Genomic DNA, 19,007 nt, shown 5'->3' with positions numbered 1-19,007 from the left:
TCTTTAAACACCGCTTGTCTTTTGGACCGTTGTTCCCACTCTCTGTGGGATACGGTGGAGTACGTGCTGCCCCTGTGCTCGGAGGAGGCCCGAACACGTCTTACCCAGGCTCTGGCCGATGGGAGGGATGCAGCACGACATGCAATCCGATGTGGGCTTGACACGACAGACTCACTGGGTAGGGCGATTTCTACCACGGTGGCGCTTAGACGTCACGCCTGGCTGCGGTCCACGTCTTTTTCGGGGGATGTCCAGAGCACTCTCATGGACATGCCCTTTGATGGCACTCGCCTTTTTGGTGAGAAAGCGGACAGTGCGCTGAATCGCTTTAAGGACTCCCGGGCTACGGCCAAGTCCTTGGGCCTCTCGGCCCCGCGATCGCAAACTTCTGCTTTTCGCCCCTTTCGTGGCCAAGGAAGGGGCGCCTCCTCACGTCTGCCTAGCCACCAGCCGCAGACCCAACCTGCGCGCGGTCGCGGACGTGGTTTCCGCCGAGGCGGTTCTGGAGGCCGACGCGGTCAGCCCACATCCACCCCGGCAGCATCCGCCACCAAGCCTTCCTAGTCCGAGCTTTCCGGCCCATTCCTCGCCAGTGGGCGGCAGAGTTCGCCATCACCTGCTCCACTGGCGTACCATCACTTCGGACAGGTGGGTGCTGCAAATCGTCCGAAGGGGCTACTCCCTCCCCTTCGAGACGACCCCTCCAGCCATGCCACCGCAGCACCACCGTATCTCGGAGGATCATTTGAATCTTCTGCGAGAGGAAGTTTCGGCCCTCTTGGCCAAAGAGGCCATCGAGTGCGTTCCGAGCCCAGAAGTAGGTTGTGGTTGTTATTCCCACTACTTTCTGGTCCCCAAGAAGGGCAAAGGGGGCCTACGCCCTATCTTGGACCTCAGGAACGTCAATGCCTTCCTCCGGAAGGAACGGTTCAAGATGTTGACTTTGGCTCAGGTTCTAGCTGCCCTCGACCCTGGAGACTGGATGGTAGCGTTGGACTTGCAGGACGCATATTTCCACATCCCCGTCCTGCCGGCCCACCGGCGTTACCTGCGGTTCACGGTGGGCCAGGAGCATTTTCAGTTCACCGTGCTCCCCTTCGGCCTCACCAGTGCCCCTCGGGTGTTCACGAAAGTGATGGCGGTGGTCACAGCTCATCTGCGCAGATTAGGGGTTCCAGTCTTCCCCTATCTCGACGACTGGTTGTTGAAGGCGGGCTCGCCCCAGGCAGTCGTCTCCCACCTCCAGACTACGGCGGATCTCCTGCATTTGCTGGGGTTTTCCATCAACGTGCCGAAGTCACACCTGAGTCCCTCTCAGAAGCTCCTCTTCATCGGAGCGGTTCTCGATTCGGCGCTGTTCTGGGTCTATCCGCCGGAACAGCGGGTCCGGGATATTCAGGCCCTGATTCCCATCTTTCGGCCTCTATCCTGGGTTTCGGTCAGGCTTGTGTTGCGGCTTCTGGGGCTGATGGCCTCCTGCATCCTACTAGTGCATCACGCCAGGCGGCGCATGCGGGCTCTGCAGTGGGACCTGAAGTTTCAGTGGGCCCAGCATCACGGAAACCTGTCCGACCATGTCTTGATCTCGGAGGGCACTGCACAGCAGTTGCAGTGGTGGCTCACGGACCGCGATTGGGTCATGGGCAAGAGCCTCTCCCTTCCCCAACAGGAGCATGTCGTAGTAACGGATGCGTCCCTCCTGGGATGGGGTGGCCATATGGGAGAGGCGGAGATCAGAGGTCTCTGGTCTCCGGCGGAGTCTCGTCTCCACATCAACCTGTTGGAGTTGAGAGCGATCCGACTTGCACTGAAAGCCTTCCTTCCCTCTGTCAGGGGAAGTGTCGTGCAGATGTTCACGGACAAACCACCGCCATGTGGTATTGCAACAAACAGGGCGGGGTGGGGTCGTGGACCCTTTGTCAGGAGGCTCTGCGCCTCTGGACATGGCTGGAACACCAGGGCGTCACCCTAGTGGTTCAACATCTGGCGGGCTCTCTGAACGCCAGAGCAGACGAACTCAGCCGCCGGTGCATGATGGATCACGAATGGCGTCTGAACTCCGAAGTGGCACAAGGTCTCTTTCAGCAGTGGGGAGAGCCTTGGTTAGATCTATTCGCCACCGAAGAGAACGCGCAATGTCAGCAGTTCTGCGCGTTGGAATTTCCAAGGCGGCACTCGCTCGGCGACGCTTTTCGTCACGAGTGGAGTTGCGGTCTGTTGTACGCCTTTCCGCCTATACCACTTCTCCCCAGAGTGCTGAAGAAGATCAGGCGCGACCGGGCCCAAGTCATCTTGGTGGCTCCGGACTGGGCACGAAGGTACTGGTATCCCGAGCTACTCAGTATGTTGACCGATCCTCCGATACGTCTACCCCTTCGGGAGGATCTTCTGTCGCAGCAGCAGGGGACGGTCCTCCACCCGAACCTGTCCAGCCTCCACCTCCATGCGTGGAGATTGAGCGGCGGCAGTTGATGCCATTTGACTTGCCTCCTGAAGTCTGTGATATCATTCTGGCAGCCAGGCGTCCCTCCACAAAGACGGTATACGCCTGCCGGTGGAACAAATTTGTGGCATGGTGCACAGCAAAGGCTGTGGATCCCCTTTCCGCCCCTCTTTCTGGGGTTCTCCTCTTTCTTCTTTCCTTGGCCCAGCAGGGCTCTGCCTTGGGCACCTTGAAAGGTTATCTTGCTGCCATCTCTGCCTTCTTAAGGCTTCCTGATCAGCCTTCTCTTTTCAAGTCCCCGGTAGTTACACGCTTTCTAAAAGGCATTACTCACACGTTCCCTCCTGTCCCTTTTGTAATGCCTCAGTGGGACTTGAATCTTGTTCTCACATTTCTAATGTGCGCTCCCTTTGTGCCTCTTCATAATTGTCCTCTTCGTCTGCTGACGCTTAAGACTGCTTTTCTGGTAGCCATCACCTCGGCTAGACGGGTGAGTGAGCTCCAGGCTTTATCATCAAAGCCTCCTTTTCTATCTGTTCATCCGGACAAGGTTGTCCTTCGGCCTCGTCCCTCCTTTCTTCCAAAAGTGGTGACCCCCTTTCATCTTGGGCAATCTGTCACCTTGCCCACCTTCTTTCTGCCTCCGCATCCTTCCAAAGAGGAAGAGAGGCTCCACCGTCTGGACGCAAAACGTGCGCTCTCCTTTTATCTGGACCGCACAAAGCAGTTCCGGGTGGACGACCAACTTTTCATTGGATACGTGGGTGCTAAGAAGGGGAAAGCTGTGCACAAACAGACCATCTCTCGGTGGGTCGTTTTGTGCATCAAAATTTGTTATTCCTTGGCAAAAAAGGACCCTCCTGTTGGGCTGCGCGCCCATTCTACTCGGGCCACAGCGGCTACTACTGCTTTGGGACGGGGTGTCCCTTTGCAGGACATCTGTCAGGCGGCTACGTGGGCTTCGCTCCACACGTTTGCCAGGCATTATTGCCTTGACAGCCAAGTCCGGAGGGATGGCTTCTTTGGCCGTTCTGTCCTCCAGGACTTTCTGGGGTGATCTTGGTTTGCAGACCCACCACCGGGGTTGGTATTGCTTGGGTATCTATTCTAAGGTGAGGAATCTAACTAACGTGTTTCTTTCAGATGAACAAGTTACTTACCTTCGGTAACGATGTATCTGTAAGAAACATTAGTTAGTTAGATTCCTCACCGACTCACCCATCCTCCCCGTTCTGCGAACTGACATCTAGGGTTAAGGTTATCCTTTTCAGGCCCCTAGATTTTATTTTTGGCACCAGTGTCGGTCTCTTGCATGGCTCTGCGTTCCTGGCGCGGAAAGCTATGTACAAGAACTGACGTCAGCGCGCGAGGGCGGCGTCTAAGTACTCCGACGACGTCATCCCGGCGCACGACGCCGACGACGGACGCGGAGCCGCAGACGACGCCTAGCGGCGCGCAAGGGGTATTGCTGACGAAAAAATCTTCCGAATCCAGTCTGACGCCTGGGGATATTCTAAGGTGAGGAATCTAACTAACTAATGTTTCTTACAGATACATCGTTACCGAAGGTAAGTATCTTGTTCGACGTTCCCAGACTACCAGTAGCATGCAAGTGATTTATTATTGGTGGCCCACTCAAACAAACCCCAACGATAGAAGATCTGCACTATGAAAACCCTTATTAGTTTCTCTTTGGAGGGGATTTTATATTAATTTGACAACTGTCATTTTTAACATGTTTGCAATTTTACTGTGGGATTCCTAATGATTGCCTTATGGGAAAGCTTATGCTCAATTCAGTAGGTCTGAGATGGTTATGGGGACATCCCATAAATAATATGTTAGTTGGTATGGTTCAAACTGGGCTGTTTCACTGAGAAATTGCGAAGGCACGGAACCTGATCTCAGTGTTTGTAATGCAAATTTAGTGGTATGAATGCTCTTAAATGAACCTGTCAATGCTGTAATAAATTCAAGTCTTCTTTCAGGAGGTCTAGGGCTGAGGACAAAATGTGATTTAATGAGCTCATTTTTTTTAGAAAGCATGTGTATTCCATTATCGATAACTGTAAAAACAGTTTGCATATTCTCTTGATCTATTGTTCTAATTCTTTCTATAGCTTCTTTTGCTGACTATTTATTTAATATGTTATAAATTGCGTATATTTCTATAGCAAGGAATCATTTATTTCCTTTAGGACGTGGTCCCAGAAGAAAATCAGAAAAATCCATGTCTTGATTAATGGAGGAGTAGTGTTCTTTTACAGCTGAGAGACTAGAGTGTTCTAGCCATCTTTGGCATAGCTTGCCTACACTGTATGTGGTAACCAGTACTGGAGTTTGTGTATTGTACCGTGGATGAGGACAACAAGTTTGGGTCCAAGGGTGTTGGAAATGAAATGCTGCATGCAGGTATCAGAATCATAAGGCCGTTAGGCAAAACGTTCAACAGAAAATTGGGTTGAATTATAAGCTCTATTCTGTGTCACATTGTTTCTGTCTGATTCAGACATATTCATTTGAAATTGCCAATCATTGAACATCGTCAAATTGACTTTTGGAATAGAGGGTTTCTTTAAGTCCTTCATTGTTCCGAATCCCAGGCAAGTAGTCTGCTGAATAGTTTTGTTAAGAAAGATCCTTTCTTTCAGTATCATACAAGCTCGAAATAAGGCTTCCTTTTCTTGGAACTGCCAAAATGTGGTTCCCCAAATGCTTTTTTCATCAGCATTTGCTTTCCAATACTCATATCCTTGAATAGCCAAGTTTTGACTAAACTGAATGGAGTAAATCAGCTTGTTGGCAGTGATTTTGTTTTTTGAAAGCTGCTGTGGCTTCCGTATAAAACAGAAAATAGAAGGCTGTAGGGTGTGATCTGTCAGCACTCTGAAAGTAATGGAATTTCTTTAAGAAATTAGGATGGCTCTCAGGAGGCGGGGCCTCATAATTTTCCCATTGTGCAAAGCTGAGTATTTCTCTAGGATAACTAGTCCTACATATGAAATAACGTGCAAAATGGTGATAACAATACATTTCTTTGTAATTTGCTGAATTCAAATAAGGATCTACATTATTCAAAGTAACACGTGACTGTAAACCAGTCATCATTCTTTTAAGTCTCAATGTCCCACTTATCTGAAGTAGAACCAGGCATTATAACTTCATTCGTTGAAACCGTTATCACCAAAGGCAATTGCAATGTCTCAGTGGGTCCCATAATCTGATATGAAACCTTTTCCCAAGCTATACCTTTGGGTACAGGATAAGCTGTAATATTCACAACAAGGAGGCCTCTTTGGACTTTGTGGGAAGAGAAGTGTGGTTGCAGTTCACAAACCGTAGGTGAGGCAATTGTTCTTGGAGGGACGTAGTGTCTATTCAGTAGCAGTAGAACGACGAATATCATTGACAACCATATGATGAGAATAAAAGTCCCAAAATGATCCAGGCATAGGGCCATGGAGAAATCGAATACTTATCACAAAATCACTGACAAGCATTGAGCATTCTCTTGCGGTAAGTGATTGGAGAAGGGGTTGAAAAGACTCCTGTGAGATATCCAAGGTAATTTTCACTATCGTTGGTCGCTTGATGCTCTGAAAAGGGTACCAATTCAAATGTTATGCTGGGTGGAATTTCATAGTTAACCATGGAATTGTGTTGGAAAGTAGCCGCTGTCATATTGGCAGCACAAACTGTGTTTGTTGCACTCAAAGTACCGCATAGAGTGTTAAGCCCAGTTATCGGCGGCTGGGAACTCGAGCTAGAAATGTTGCTGTTTGTTCATGGGGGAGCATATTCAGAGTAGTGGGAGGCTGGGAGGCACTACTCTGAATCTTTCATGGTGTCTGCGGACTGGCGACTAAGTGCTTCTTGACATGGTCAATAGACACCTGTCTGTTTCTCCTTGAGCCAGGCAGAGGGAGCATGATAACAGTTTGGTTGCCTTTTACTCCAGGAACAGTGACGAGTGGTCTTTAAGATTATTCAAAAGCTTGCTTGTCGTGGATCTTCTCCAGAACTAGGTCCGCAAACTTGGTAACCCACGCGTCAGCAGCAGTAATAAATTTCTCTTCACCGGTAGTGGCATCAGAGTGGTTTGTGTTAGACAACTTGTTTCTGAACTCTTGGATACTCTGTAAGACAAAGCAAAACTAAAGGGGATGATGGACGGAGTGTTGAACATTGCAAGTAGTCACCCCCAGTCAACTGATCTGGGTTTAATCCACCATCATTCTTTAGCCCACTCCGCCACCCCAGTTCAGACATGGCCATATGCAAATCAGTCTGACCCTGTGCCTCATGGGAACAGTCCAGCCCGAACTGCCAAGCCATGTCTCCCCTGGACCGGAAACAAGCATCCTGGGACCCGTTTCGGGTTCATAACCCTCATCAGCCAGGCTATCTTGAATCCAGTGGCAAAGTGAGCAAGGGACCCATGTCTGGGCATACCCTGCCAACTTAAGGCGAACAAAGCAAAACCAAAGGGGATGATAGATGGAGTGTTGAACATTGCAAGCACTCACCCCCAGTCAACTGATCTGGGTTTAATCCATCATCATTCTTTAGCCCACTCCGCCACCCCAGTTCAGACATGGCCATATGCAAATCAGTCTGACCCTGTGCCTCATGGGAACAGTCCAGCCCGAACTGCCAAGCCATGTCTTCCCTGGACAGGAAACAAGCATCCTGGGACCCGTTTCGGGTTCATAACCCTCATCAGCCAGGCTATCTTGAATCCAGTGGCAAAGTGAGCAAGGGACCCACGTCTGGGCATACCCTGCCAACTTAGGGCGAACAAAGCAAAACCAAAGGTGATGATGGACGGAGTGTTGAACATTGCAAGCATTCACCCCCAGTCAACTGATCTGGGTTTAATCCATCGTCATTCTTTAGCCCACTCCGCCACCCCAGTTCAGACATGGCCATATGCAAATCAGTCTGACCCTGTGCCTCATGGGAACAGTCCAGCCCGAACTGCCAAGCCATGTCTTCCCTGGACCAGAAACAAGCATCCTGGGACCCGTTTCGGGTTCATAACCCTCATCAGCCAGGCTATCTTGAATCCAGTGGCAAAGTGAGCAAGGGACCCACGTCTGGGCATACCCTGCCAACTTTGGGCAAACAAAGCAAAACCAAAGGGGATGATGGACAGAGTGTTGAACATTGCAAGCACTCACCCCCAGTCAACTGATCTGGGTTTAATCCATCACCATTCTTTAGCCCACTCCGCCACCCCAGTTCAGACATGGCCATATGCAAATCAGTCTGACCCTGTGCCTCATGGGAACAGTCCAGCCCGAACTGCCAAGCCATGTCTTCCCTGGACCAGAAACAAGCATCCTGGGACCCGTTTCGGGTTCATAACCCTCATCAGCCAGGCTATCTTGAATCCAGTGGCAAAGTGAGCAAGGGACCCACGTCTGGGCATACCCTGCCAACTTTGGGCAAACAAAGCAAAACCAAAGGGGATGATGGACAGAGTGTTGAACATTGCAAGCACTCACCCCCAGTCAACTGATCTGGGTTTAATCCATCATCATTCTTTAGCCCACTCCGCCACCCCAGTTCAGACATGGCCATATGCAAATCAGTCTGACCCTGTGCCTCATGGGAACAGTCCAGCCCGAACTGCCAAGCCATGTCTTCCCTGAACTGGAAACAAGCATCCTGGGACCCGTTTCGGGTTCATAACCCTCATCAGCCAGGCTATCTTGAATCCAGTGGCAAAGTGAGCAAGGGACCCACGTCTGGGCATACCCTGCCAACTTAGGGTGAACAAAGCAAAACCAAAGGGGATGATGGACGGAGTGTTGAACATTGCATGCACTCAACCCCAGTCAACTGGTCCCAGGAGGCTTGTTTCCGGTCCAGGGAAGACATGGCTTGGCAGTTCGGGCTGGACTGTTCCCATGAGACACAGGGTCAGCCTGATTTGCATATAGCCATGTCTGAACTGGGGTGGGGGAGTGAGCTAAAGAATGATGATGGATTAAACCCAGATCAGTTGTCTGGGGGTGAGTGCTTGCATTGTTCAACACTCAGTCCATCATTGCTTTTGGTTTTGCTTTGTTCGCCCTAAGTTGGCAGGGTATGCTCAGACGTGAGTCCCTTGCTCACTTTGCCACTGGATTCAAGCTAGCCTGGCTGATGACGGCTGATTAGCCAGAAACCGGTCCCAGGATGCTTGTTTCCGGTCCAGGAAAGACATGGCTTGGCAGTTCGGGCTGGACTGTTCCCATGAGGCACAGGGTCAGACTGATTTGCATATAGCCATGTCTGAACTGGGGTTGCGGAGTGAGCTAAAGAATGATGATGGATTAAACCCAGATCAGTTGACTGGGGGTGAGTGCTTGCATTGTTCAACACTCCGTCCATCATTCCTTTTGGTTTTGCTTTGTTCGCCCTAAGTTGGCAGGGTATGCTCAGACGTGAGTCCCTTGCTCACTTTGCCACTGAATTCAGGCTAGCCTGGCTGATGACGGCTGATTAGCCAGAAACTGGTCCCAGGATGCTTGTTTCCGGTCCAGGGAAGACATGGCTTGGCAGTTCGGGCAGGACTGTTCCCATGAGGCACAGGGTCAGACTGATTTGTATATAGCCATGTCTGAACTGGGGTGGCGGAGTGAGCTAAAGAATGATGATGAATTAAACCCAGATCAGTTGACTGGGGGTGAGTGCTTGCATTGTTCAACACTCCGTCCATCATTCCTTTTGGGTTTTGCTTTACTCTGTAAGACATTCAAACATTTCTCCAGGTCAAATTTATCTTCCTCCGCCACCTTCCTAAAATTATCTAAACCAGGCACATACATAGGAACTTCAAAGGCAACCTCATATGGAATGTGTCTTCCCAATACTCATCTAAGCAAGTTATTTAGTGGTCTCTGAATTCCATACAGATTATGATACCAACTAAGACCTAAATGTAGCACCCTAGTAATCAAAGCTTGTTTAATTATGCCATTGGCCCTCTCTGCAATGCCAGTCAGTTCAGTTTTAAACATTTTTCTAAACTGCAGACAAACTACCAGAGCAGACATTGAACCCCTGTGTAAAACCTTGGAGGCCAATGCAGGGCAATTATCTGAATGAACTTAATTAACTGCACCCATTGACAATAGGCTCTGCAAATCTTTTATGACTGCTGAAGTGCTTGCATTTCTGTGTGGTCAAACCCATAGGAATCGAGAACATGAATCAATAGCTACCAAAATGTACTTACATTGGTTAGCTGAATTTAAGAAACCAATGTGGTCCAATTAAATAACTCAGAAGGGAATATTTGAAATCACAAGAAAAGTTGGCAAAGGTCTTTTTACTGTGGAGGGTTTGATTTGTTGACAAATGTTGCACTCTCTGACATAGTCCCTAGTCTGTTTATATAAACTAGACATCAATAACGTTGCTGTTGTGTTGCATTAATCCTGGCATATGCAGAGGCCAAACCCTTGTGGGCTTCTCTGATTAAATCTAATATGGACAGACTATTGGGTATTATTCCTTCTTCCACTCCTGGTATCATAACTACAGGAATGTTGTCTGAATTCAGGGTGTATGAGTAGTTTGGAGGAAACTCTTAAGAATGTTTCCCATCTAGCTTGGTTGCATTTATGGCTGTTAAAATATCTGTGCCAATCTTTGTTTGAGATCTCGTTAGTACTGCTACTGCGATAGTTTGAATTTCAACTGCACAGTTACCTTTAGCGCGAATGACACTACACTGATGGCCCAAAGTGTGCCTCACATGAAAGCTTGTCTTGTAGGACAGATACCTTTCCCCAGAGCTGTTCATTTTTTATAGGATTTCCTTTTAAATCCTTGAATCCATTCAGTCTTCAATGTTGCAAATTGACATTGTAGCCTTGCGCACAAAAAGCTGAGCAGGACACAATGAGTGTTGGAACTGTTGAGTCAGTTTTTTGTAATGATAGTAGCAGAGCATGTAATTCTGCATGTTGTGCAGTACTATCACCTAAGAGTTTGGTGTTGGTATGTTGTGGAATGAATTCACCATCCTTCACTACTCCTTGCCCTGCTGCAGGGCAAGGCATATTTGGTTCATATCACAGGTTGGGCAGAGCCATCTGTGTAAACGATGCTCTGATAAGACTCAACAGGCAAAGTGTTCTCCTGTATGAACTGTATCCTGTTCATACTGGAGAATAGCTTGTGTACGAAGAGAAGGATCATACAGAAACTTTATATGCACTTCATGTAAAGGAAAGGCCCGCTGTGCCTATCTTGTGTGTAGGGCACAGGCATTAAGAATGCTTGCCTTTGTGGCTGCCTCTACTGCTAATACGGGAGAAAAAATAATAATACGCTTTCCCTGCGCCAAAAGGAGCTCTTTCAAAATAGCTGTCTGTACAGCTGTCAATATTCTTTCAATAGAAGCGAAATATGCTTCTGCCAAGGAATACAAGTGTGACTTGTAAGCAATGGGGACAGTTTTTCCTTCGTTGTAGGTCCCATAGGTGTAACCATAGTGACTGGGCATGACTCTGATAACTAGGTTGTTTTGGCTGTCCCTAGTTTGTAAATATTTAGTCTCAAGCATGTCTGCTTGTATGGAACGTACAACTTCAGTGTGTGCCTCTAACCACCGTTTGGATGAAAACGTGGGAGAAATCAGGTCATACATTGGCTTCACTCTCTCTGCATAGTGAGGCAAATAAGTGCGTCCAAAGTTAAAAAATCCCAGTAGGGATTGCAACTTTTTCAGCGTGTTGGGAGGTTGCAAGGTAGAACACTTCTAGAGGAAGTCTGAAGCTACACTCTGTACCTCGTTGGATAATTCATATCTCAAGAAGGTCACTGTTAGGTAGGCAATCTTTTGATTTCTTGAAATTAATTTTGTAACCGTGTACAGTTAATATGGTCACCACTTTATCTACACTGTACAGGTGTAGATTCAAATCATCGTCAGTTAAGTAGATGTCATCAACATATGCCAGTACATCTGGATCTGGTTGTAAGATTTCCATGATTTGGGCTGAGCTAGAACTATTCTAATAGCCCATAGGCACACATCAGATTGAAAACTGTACTCCATTGAAACTGTAAGTGGTTAGAAACTCACTTTCAGGCACTATATTTTGACAGAAAACCCATTGGAAATATCCAGGGTTGTTTTGCAGTTTCTCTGCACAAGGTTTATCATTTAGCCTGTGCTGTGCACATTTTGTGCTGCATATGTTCGGGTGTGCAAATTCAAATTTCTATAGTTTAAGGCTATTCAATAGGAACCGCCTGGCTTAGAGATGGGAAAAAGGGTTGTGTTCATAGGTGAGAGGCAAGGCACTATCATGCCTTGATATTGCAGCTGATCTGGTATTGCTTTAACACCACATTTTGCTTCTGGCTTTAAGGGAAATTGGGATTGTGTTTTACTACATAGAGGAGCAACAAGTGGACTAGAGCGTTTTGCCCACCCCACTGGGTTCCTGTATAAGACCAACGCTTGTCTCATAGCCCATTCGCTGGCATAGATTTCCATGATATCTTCAGGTACTATGGGATAGAAGGTTACCCTTATGACTTACTCTCCCTGGGGTGCTTCCCTAATGAAGGCTTGAGGCCAGTCTTCTTTTGCCAGGATGATGTCATAATCATCAGATGATTGTGCCCGGAAGACCGCTTTGATTATGCATGGTATATCCCCTTCAATTTGTATGTTCAAATTATAAACTCTATAGGGAGAACTTAAATGTTGATCTGGAGTCTTGATCTGTACAAATGTATCAGTTGGATTCACATTGAGAAAGCTCTGAAGCATCTGATGTACTATTTTGACTCCTGAGGTGCTGTCTAGAAGCGTTCTTATCCAAGTCCTGTTTTGCAGGAAGACCTGAAGCTGTTCAGCATGTTTTTAAGATAGTCTTTTTATTGGGGTTTTAGAGTCCAATCCTTTCGCTTCCCTGTATGCTGACGTCAGTCTTGCTTCATCTTTCACTTTTCCTACTGTATCATTCTTCTCTTCGGTACTCGGATCGGCTCCCCCTTTCTCTTCTTTTACCTTCAGTGTCCTAAAAAGAAAGTGAAGAACGGCTATCTGAATACTGATACCGGTCTGTTTTTTTAATTTTCTTGCGATATCTTAAGTTATAACCACCCTTGCCGGATTCCCGAGAAGTGGGTGATCCAGTCTGTCTTTTATCTTTGTCTTTTTGTTTTTTCTTCCTTTCTGTTGCAGATTTCTCTTTAACGGAACCTTCAGTATAATAGTTAGATTTTTTATACAGCTCGACAGATGTCGTACCTAAGGTATCTCTACTTACAGAGGCATAAACTTCTGTGATTATTTTTGGTAGTTCCCTTCTTGAACCAGAACTGCATCCAGTCTCTGACGTATAGCCAGAGCTGAAGCCTCTCCAGTTATGTTACTAAGGATGATTGAGGAGACTGTAGAGAGGTCCCCCATTAATTTCATTGCTAAATCCAGAGCTGGTGCAGGTCCAAGCTCGTTTTGTACCTTTCTCTGTACATCAGGGAGGACTGCCAATGAAGGCATATCATGTGTACTAGTACAAATGCATGCAAAGATTCTTTCCAAGAAGTTACACTCCTCTACTGGGGGCGCCATCCCTAGCGGTAGACACATAGTCAATATCCTGTGTTTATCTTGGAGGGTAGTGTATGGATACACAGCTTCTAACTGGTTGGTCTTACGAGCAATCTGAAAACCCATTTCATCATACTTCGCAGGCGCTTTTTCCATGATAGCATTATTAGTCAACGGACTAATGGCTTGTATTTGTGAGAAAGGGGAAGGCCCTACTGCGACAGTAGGTCTGGAGCTCAAAGTTCATTATACAAACTGTATGAGTCTCCTGTATTAGGCGACTGTGTAATTTCATACCCTGCCACTACCTACGCATGGGGTAGGTTGTCAGGACCAGGAACAGGAGTATAACCAGTCAAGACTGGCCACGTAGCCCCGTCATTGCTCAGAGGCCCCACAGGGACATGCCTGTGCGTTGCACCAACTGACCACCATACCAATTTTGGTGTTCCTGATAAATAAAGGGATTTTCAAATTTTCGTAAGCCCTATAATGTGCTGACAGAGCTACCTCAGTATATTCTTCAAAATCTGCTCTGAAGCAGAATCAGTAGGCTCAAACTCAACCCAGGAGCAAAAGATGGCAAAGGCATATGCTGGATGAGTAGCTACTACAAAAGTAACTGTCCCCCTCCCTACCCTCCATCGGGGACACCTCAACATTTAAGATGTTGAGTAATCACTTCCTTGCAATTGACCCCTAAAACTTTAAGTGCTGTCATAATGAGTGGATTAGGTTCTGGGGGGGCCCTCTATGGGGCGTAACTTTGGGGTTGTGGGAAGATAAATTGTCTTACCATCATTGAAAATTGCTTCCTCAGATCACTACTAAATCTAGCTCCCAGCACCCCTCTGACCCCATTGTACCTGGATCTCACTCATAGACAATTGGCCCTCAAGATGGATTATAAATTACTAATGTTTTGGCACAGTTTATGGTCGGTTGAAGAGCTAGCCCCATATTGAGTGGCAATAACTGTCATCTTGAAATTGCCCCATCTGGCATCCACTCCATGGTTTAGCCGCCTGAGAGTTTTACTTAGGAGGCTTGGGCTAGAGGTGTATTGTTCTAATCCTGAAAGCCTGTCTCTATTTCTAAAGGCTAAGATAAAAGTGATTCTTTGGGAAACAACAGCGGATAAGGAGATGGCAAAATTGATGGGTACACTGACCAAGGATTTTATTCGTTTTAAATCTGTCCCAAGTTGCGAGGCCACTATTGACAAAATTGTCCGCCCTTAACACTTGAGCTATTCATACAATTTTGCTTTAAGATCCTACCGATCAAAATGTTCTGTAACAAGTGGCGTTGTTATGTCCCCACTGATGACCTATGTCCATCTTGTAATACAAGTCCAGAATCTATTGTACACCTGCCATTTTGTTGTCCCCATTACAAATTCCTGAGGGGCAAGTGGATTATTCCTTTGTGCAGACTGGTCGGCCCTGGCCACTACCTTGAGGTGATGAGAATTTTTCTCACGGACACACGTAGGGTAATAGTATTTGGTTTGGGCAAATACTGGTAATCACTATGGATCCAGCGTTTTAAATGTATTGTATACATTTTTTATCTCTGTTTTTTTTAATCTTTTACTGATTTCTATAGTAGCCATGAGCTCTTTTAACAATGGTTGTTATATTTTTATCATTAAATTGTTCTATTTTAGTCTTGTGTTGTGTAATTTTTGAAGATCCTTCTGTGATTGAAATAAAGTTATACATTATGATGATGAATAGATTACATTTTAAATTTGGAATCAAACAATTCGAACACCCACAAAATGGGTATAACATTTTAATTAGTCAAACTTGCCGAACCTGCAGAAATAGTTCTCCCTAATTTCCAGTAGCAGGTAACCATGATTACCACAGACATTTCTGTAATGATGTAATAATGGTTCAGGTGTGTGTGATAAGTGAAAACTAGTCAAGGCATAAGGGTAAGATGCGTGCTGCACGTTGGGCACTTTGGTGTAACTCTACAAGATGTGCTTTCCCATCCATGGGTGACAGTGGTGAGCTTTGATAAATGCACCAGTGATGAATGTAAAAGACAGGTTATTGTAGCCCAACACAAAACACTATCCAAAGGAAGAATAAACACTTTCAAGTAAAAAGTATTTATTACTACAGGTATTTGTTACTACAGGAACAATCTGTTTCTCAGTACATCTAAAACAACTACACCTAATGTTTTAAAAATTACAAGAAGGCACATTGTAAATAACTAGACTAAATTAACATTTCTATCATTGTTAAAATGTCATTTAAAATGTTATCTGGAACCTAACACTCTAACATCTACTTCTATGCGCTATACTGCAGTAGCATGGAAGGCAGAGCAATTTGCAGTCTAGAGATTCTAAGGGAGAGAAGACGCACTGCATACCTTGTTGACAGCAAAGGCTGTCTTTATCAGTGGCAACACAAAGATAGTGTTTCCCGCGAAGGGAAAACACACACTGCAGTAGCAGTCAGTCGGTCTTCCTTTAGGACTCAGCATTATCAGCTTCAGGCAAGGTGTAGCATCCGCGAAGTGTGAAGTGTGCCGGCAATAGGTGAGACCATCTTTGGCAGAATCTTGGGTGATAATCTGCTAACAAATGATCGTGCTTATATAATAACATTTATCAGAGGTTGGAACTTCTAACATAAGTTTAAGAATGTCTGACATAGATTATGTGCATCACGGTATGCATCCTAGACGTTTTCTTATGAACGTATAAGGTAAAGGATGCAAATTCAGACTACAATATTTTGGTGATATGTCTGCATGTCTTTTTAATTAACCTTGACATGGTGGAAAGTAGACATTTGACCCAGACAAATGTCTCATTGATGGTTTTATGTCCTCGATCGAAGGGCTTGACGCTTTCACTGCTCTTAGAAAGATAAGGTCAAACTGTGTTGAATGGCAGACATGACAATGATTCTGCATGAATCGGAAAAGATGGTGACTCCTTTTTTGTGAGACAAGGAAGATGGCGACCTCCTCTAGTCAAGACTGAGTCGAGGCCCACGTAAGATGAAGTCGGACCTTAGGGACTTTACGTCAATTAGGCCTGACTTACATTTTGTGAAAAGCATGTACTGAACACAAATTGGTAATGGTGGATTGGTCAAGTAGGCCTGACTTACATATTGTGAAAAGCGTGTACTGAACACTAATTGTTAATGGTGGATTGTTATAACATCAAACTAAAGCCTATTGGCAGGTATTTGGTAGCACAGAATTTCCAAGACTACCAGCAGCAGGCCAGTGTTTTGGTATTGGTGGGCCACTCAAACAAACCACGGTGATAGAAGATTTACACTATGAAAATCCTTATTAGTTTCTCTTTGGAGGGAATTTTATATTAATTGTAGAACTGTTATTTTTAACATATTTGCAAAATACTATGGGTTACTTAATGATTGCCTTGTGGGAAAGCTTATGCTCAATATAGTAAGTCTGAGATGGTTATGGGGACAATCCAGTGACAAAGGATGTAGGCCTGATTGCTTCACTGGGAACAAATATTTCAGGTATAGGTATGATCTGTTCATTATGAAAATATAAGACATAGGCAAATAGACCTGACTTGTTTATTAAGAAACTCATATTTTAAGGCCAGTAGACCTTAAAAGGTATATTGTTATTCCACAGTATTAAAGCCTGCATCTATCTTGTTACTTGAAATCTCACAGATTATTAACTCTGTAGGCAAGGGTTGATCACTCCGTTTGACAAACTCTAATGAGAGAAGATTTGCACTGTAATAATTCTTGCTAGAATCCCTTCTGAAGGCCTGACAGGCTAATTTGTCTGACAGCATTTTGTAATAAAAAAATATGTATTAATAATTATATACATATGTGCATACATGCATGCATACACACTTAACGTATATACACAAACACATACTTTGGAGGGTTTTTGGTCAGCCCTTTTGCTTCGCTGGTCTTTATGATTGTCGTGCTCTCTGCTTCCATCTACGGACAGTGTAAAGCGTAGGGAAATGGGTCAGCCAACTTCAGTCGATGGCTCTCTACCTATTTTTATATCTTAAAGATCCTCAGACAGGTATTACCCTTCATCCCGCCTGAATTTCATCAGTCCACCATCATCAAACTTATCACTTCCCGGCTTGATTATTGCAATGCCTTATACCTAAACATCAATGCAACTTCTATGAACAAACTCCAGGTTGTTCAGAACGCAGCAGCAAGGTTGATCTTGAGCATTCCAAAGCAACTATCTGCTAGGCAGGAGATTTGCGCCTTGCACTGGCTTCCCATTAAGCAACGTATCTCCTTCAAGGTTCTGAGCACGGTATACAAAGCTGTGCATAGTAAAGGCTCACTGAAGTTGCAAACCATGTTCCAATGGTATACCCCCAGGAGAGTTCTGCGATCCTCCTCCCAGACAAAATTGATCTCTCCAAGATACCGCAGGGCCAGATGGGGTGAGCGCTCCTTCTCAGTAGCGCCAGCCAAACTTTGGAACTCCCTGCCTTCCCCCATCTCCAATGCAGACTCTCTTCCGGCTTTCAGAAAGCTGCTGAAAACATGGCTTTTCTCATCCTAGTTAGCTGTCTTACGCTCCTCCCTTTACCCCCGTCTGCCTAACGTCTTGACACCCTCGGGTATAAGTGCGCTTAATACATTCTTTCCTATCCTATCCTTATCCTGTGAGTAAATACGTTTATCTGATTACACATGCACTCCTGCCTGAAATAAGGGAGCTTCAGTGTCACTGCTGTTTGGTCAGTCCTATAGTTTTCTATTGTTTCCTTCTCAGGCCCCCTTTCATTTCTTTCCTTCTCCTTTTTATTTTAGTTTTGAACCATACTACAGCTCCCCAGTCCTAATGGCCTGCTTGCCTATAGCTCATTTCATCATTTGTACTGCATGTCATCCTATGTGGCCACTGCCTCTAAACCAGGCAACTATCATAAAATGGCATTGGTCAACCCATTGACCAAGATGGCCTACACTTCGGTTCTAAATGTGGCTGCCTCTGTGGATCTTTAAAGCAATGATATACTATGTAGAGTGCCATTCCAAGATGGCCTCCCACAACTGTCATTCATTTTGTTTGTTACCGAAACCATATGCCCGACATGTTTAGGTGGTATAATATTTTTTTCTTTTCTACTTTTACTCTTGTAATTTAGCTTCCATATATTGTTGATTTTGTGTATATGTTTTATTGTGAATGTATAAGTTAGTGAATGTAAAAATGAGTCAGTGGGTGGATAAAAAGATGCCTTAGTGCAAGAATGAGTGGTATAGTACCATGTATACTCGCTTATTGAGTGCCTAAACCTATCAGTGACTGAAAAGGCACTTTTGTTTATAAGACAGACCTTTTGACATTGCTAGTGTTTGTTTTGAGTGAATGATGCTACCTTTCATTGACTTGGACTACCTCAGTTTAAGTGTCAAGGATTTTGTATGAGTTAAACTTACTCACTAGAAGGATGGTTTACTCACAGGAAGAGTAACTAACTCACATGAAGACTACTTTCTAGTGAGTGAGACTGTCTCATAGTGATTGAGATGTCCTTTCAATAAGTGGCATTGCATTCCAGTCAGTGGCAAAAGTGTTTCCTGTAAGTGACACTACCCTGGAATGCCACTGTCAGTCAGTGAGTGACACTGCCTTCCAGTGAGTGGAATTGATTCCCACCTGTTAACACTTAAACATAGTAGTACGGGAACTTGCCCGTAGCAAAGAGATACAGCAAAAACCTTTTGCTAGGCAGAGTGCTTCCAATTATGTAATCACATTGGGCTGTAGATAGCAGCTGTTCCTTATTATGAAATACATCACTATTAAGGTCTTGAAGGAAACCACATGTATATTTGTATTGAATTCTATTATTTCTTCTTACCCCACATAGGACTTTTTGAAGTATTACAGCAAAGCAGGCGTTGATATTACTCAGCTGGAGGTGAGCGCTTGCTTCCCATTATTGTTCTCTTTTTATTTCTATTCAGTGTGTTATACAAACTG

The 19,007-nt window shown here is 45.4% G+C and overlaps 1 protein-coding gene across 5 annotated transcripts in view; it reads left to right on the top strand.

Moving 5' to 3' along the window:
• The window catches only part of ARHGEF25 (Rho guanine nucleotide exchange factor 25), a 980,382-nt gene that overhangs the window by 812,597 nt on the left and 148,778 nt on the right, over nucleotides 1-19,007 (top strand). For all 5 annotated transcript variants that reach the window (XM_085654592.1, XM_085654593.1, XM_085654591.1 and 2 more), the window contains one exon: nucleotides 18,895-18,945. In XM_085654592.1, the coding sequence (XP_085510718.1) occupies nucleotides 18,895-18,945 (51 nt within the window). The remainder of the gene's footprint in view (nucleotides 1-18,894; nucleotides 18,946-19,007) is intronic.

The sequence above is a fragment of the Triturus cristatus genome, chromosome 4_1 (genome assembly GCF_964204655.1).
Source record: "Triturus cristatus chromosome 4_1, aTriCri1.1, whole genome shotgun sequence".
Classification (NCBI taxonomy): Eukaryota; Metazoa; Chordata; class Amphibia; order Caudata; family Salamandridae; genus Triturus; species Triturus cristatus.
Note: the sequence above shows the minus strand (reverse complement) of the source record. Positions and strands in the feature narration are given on the sequence as shown.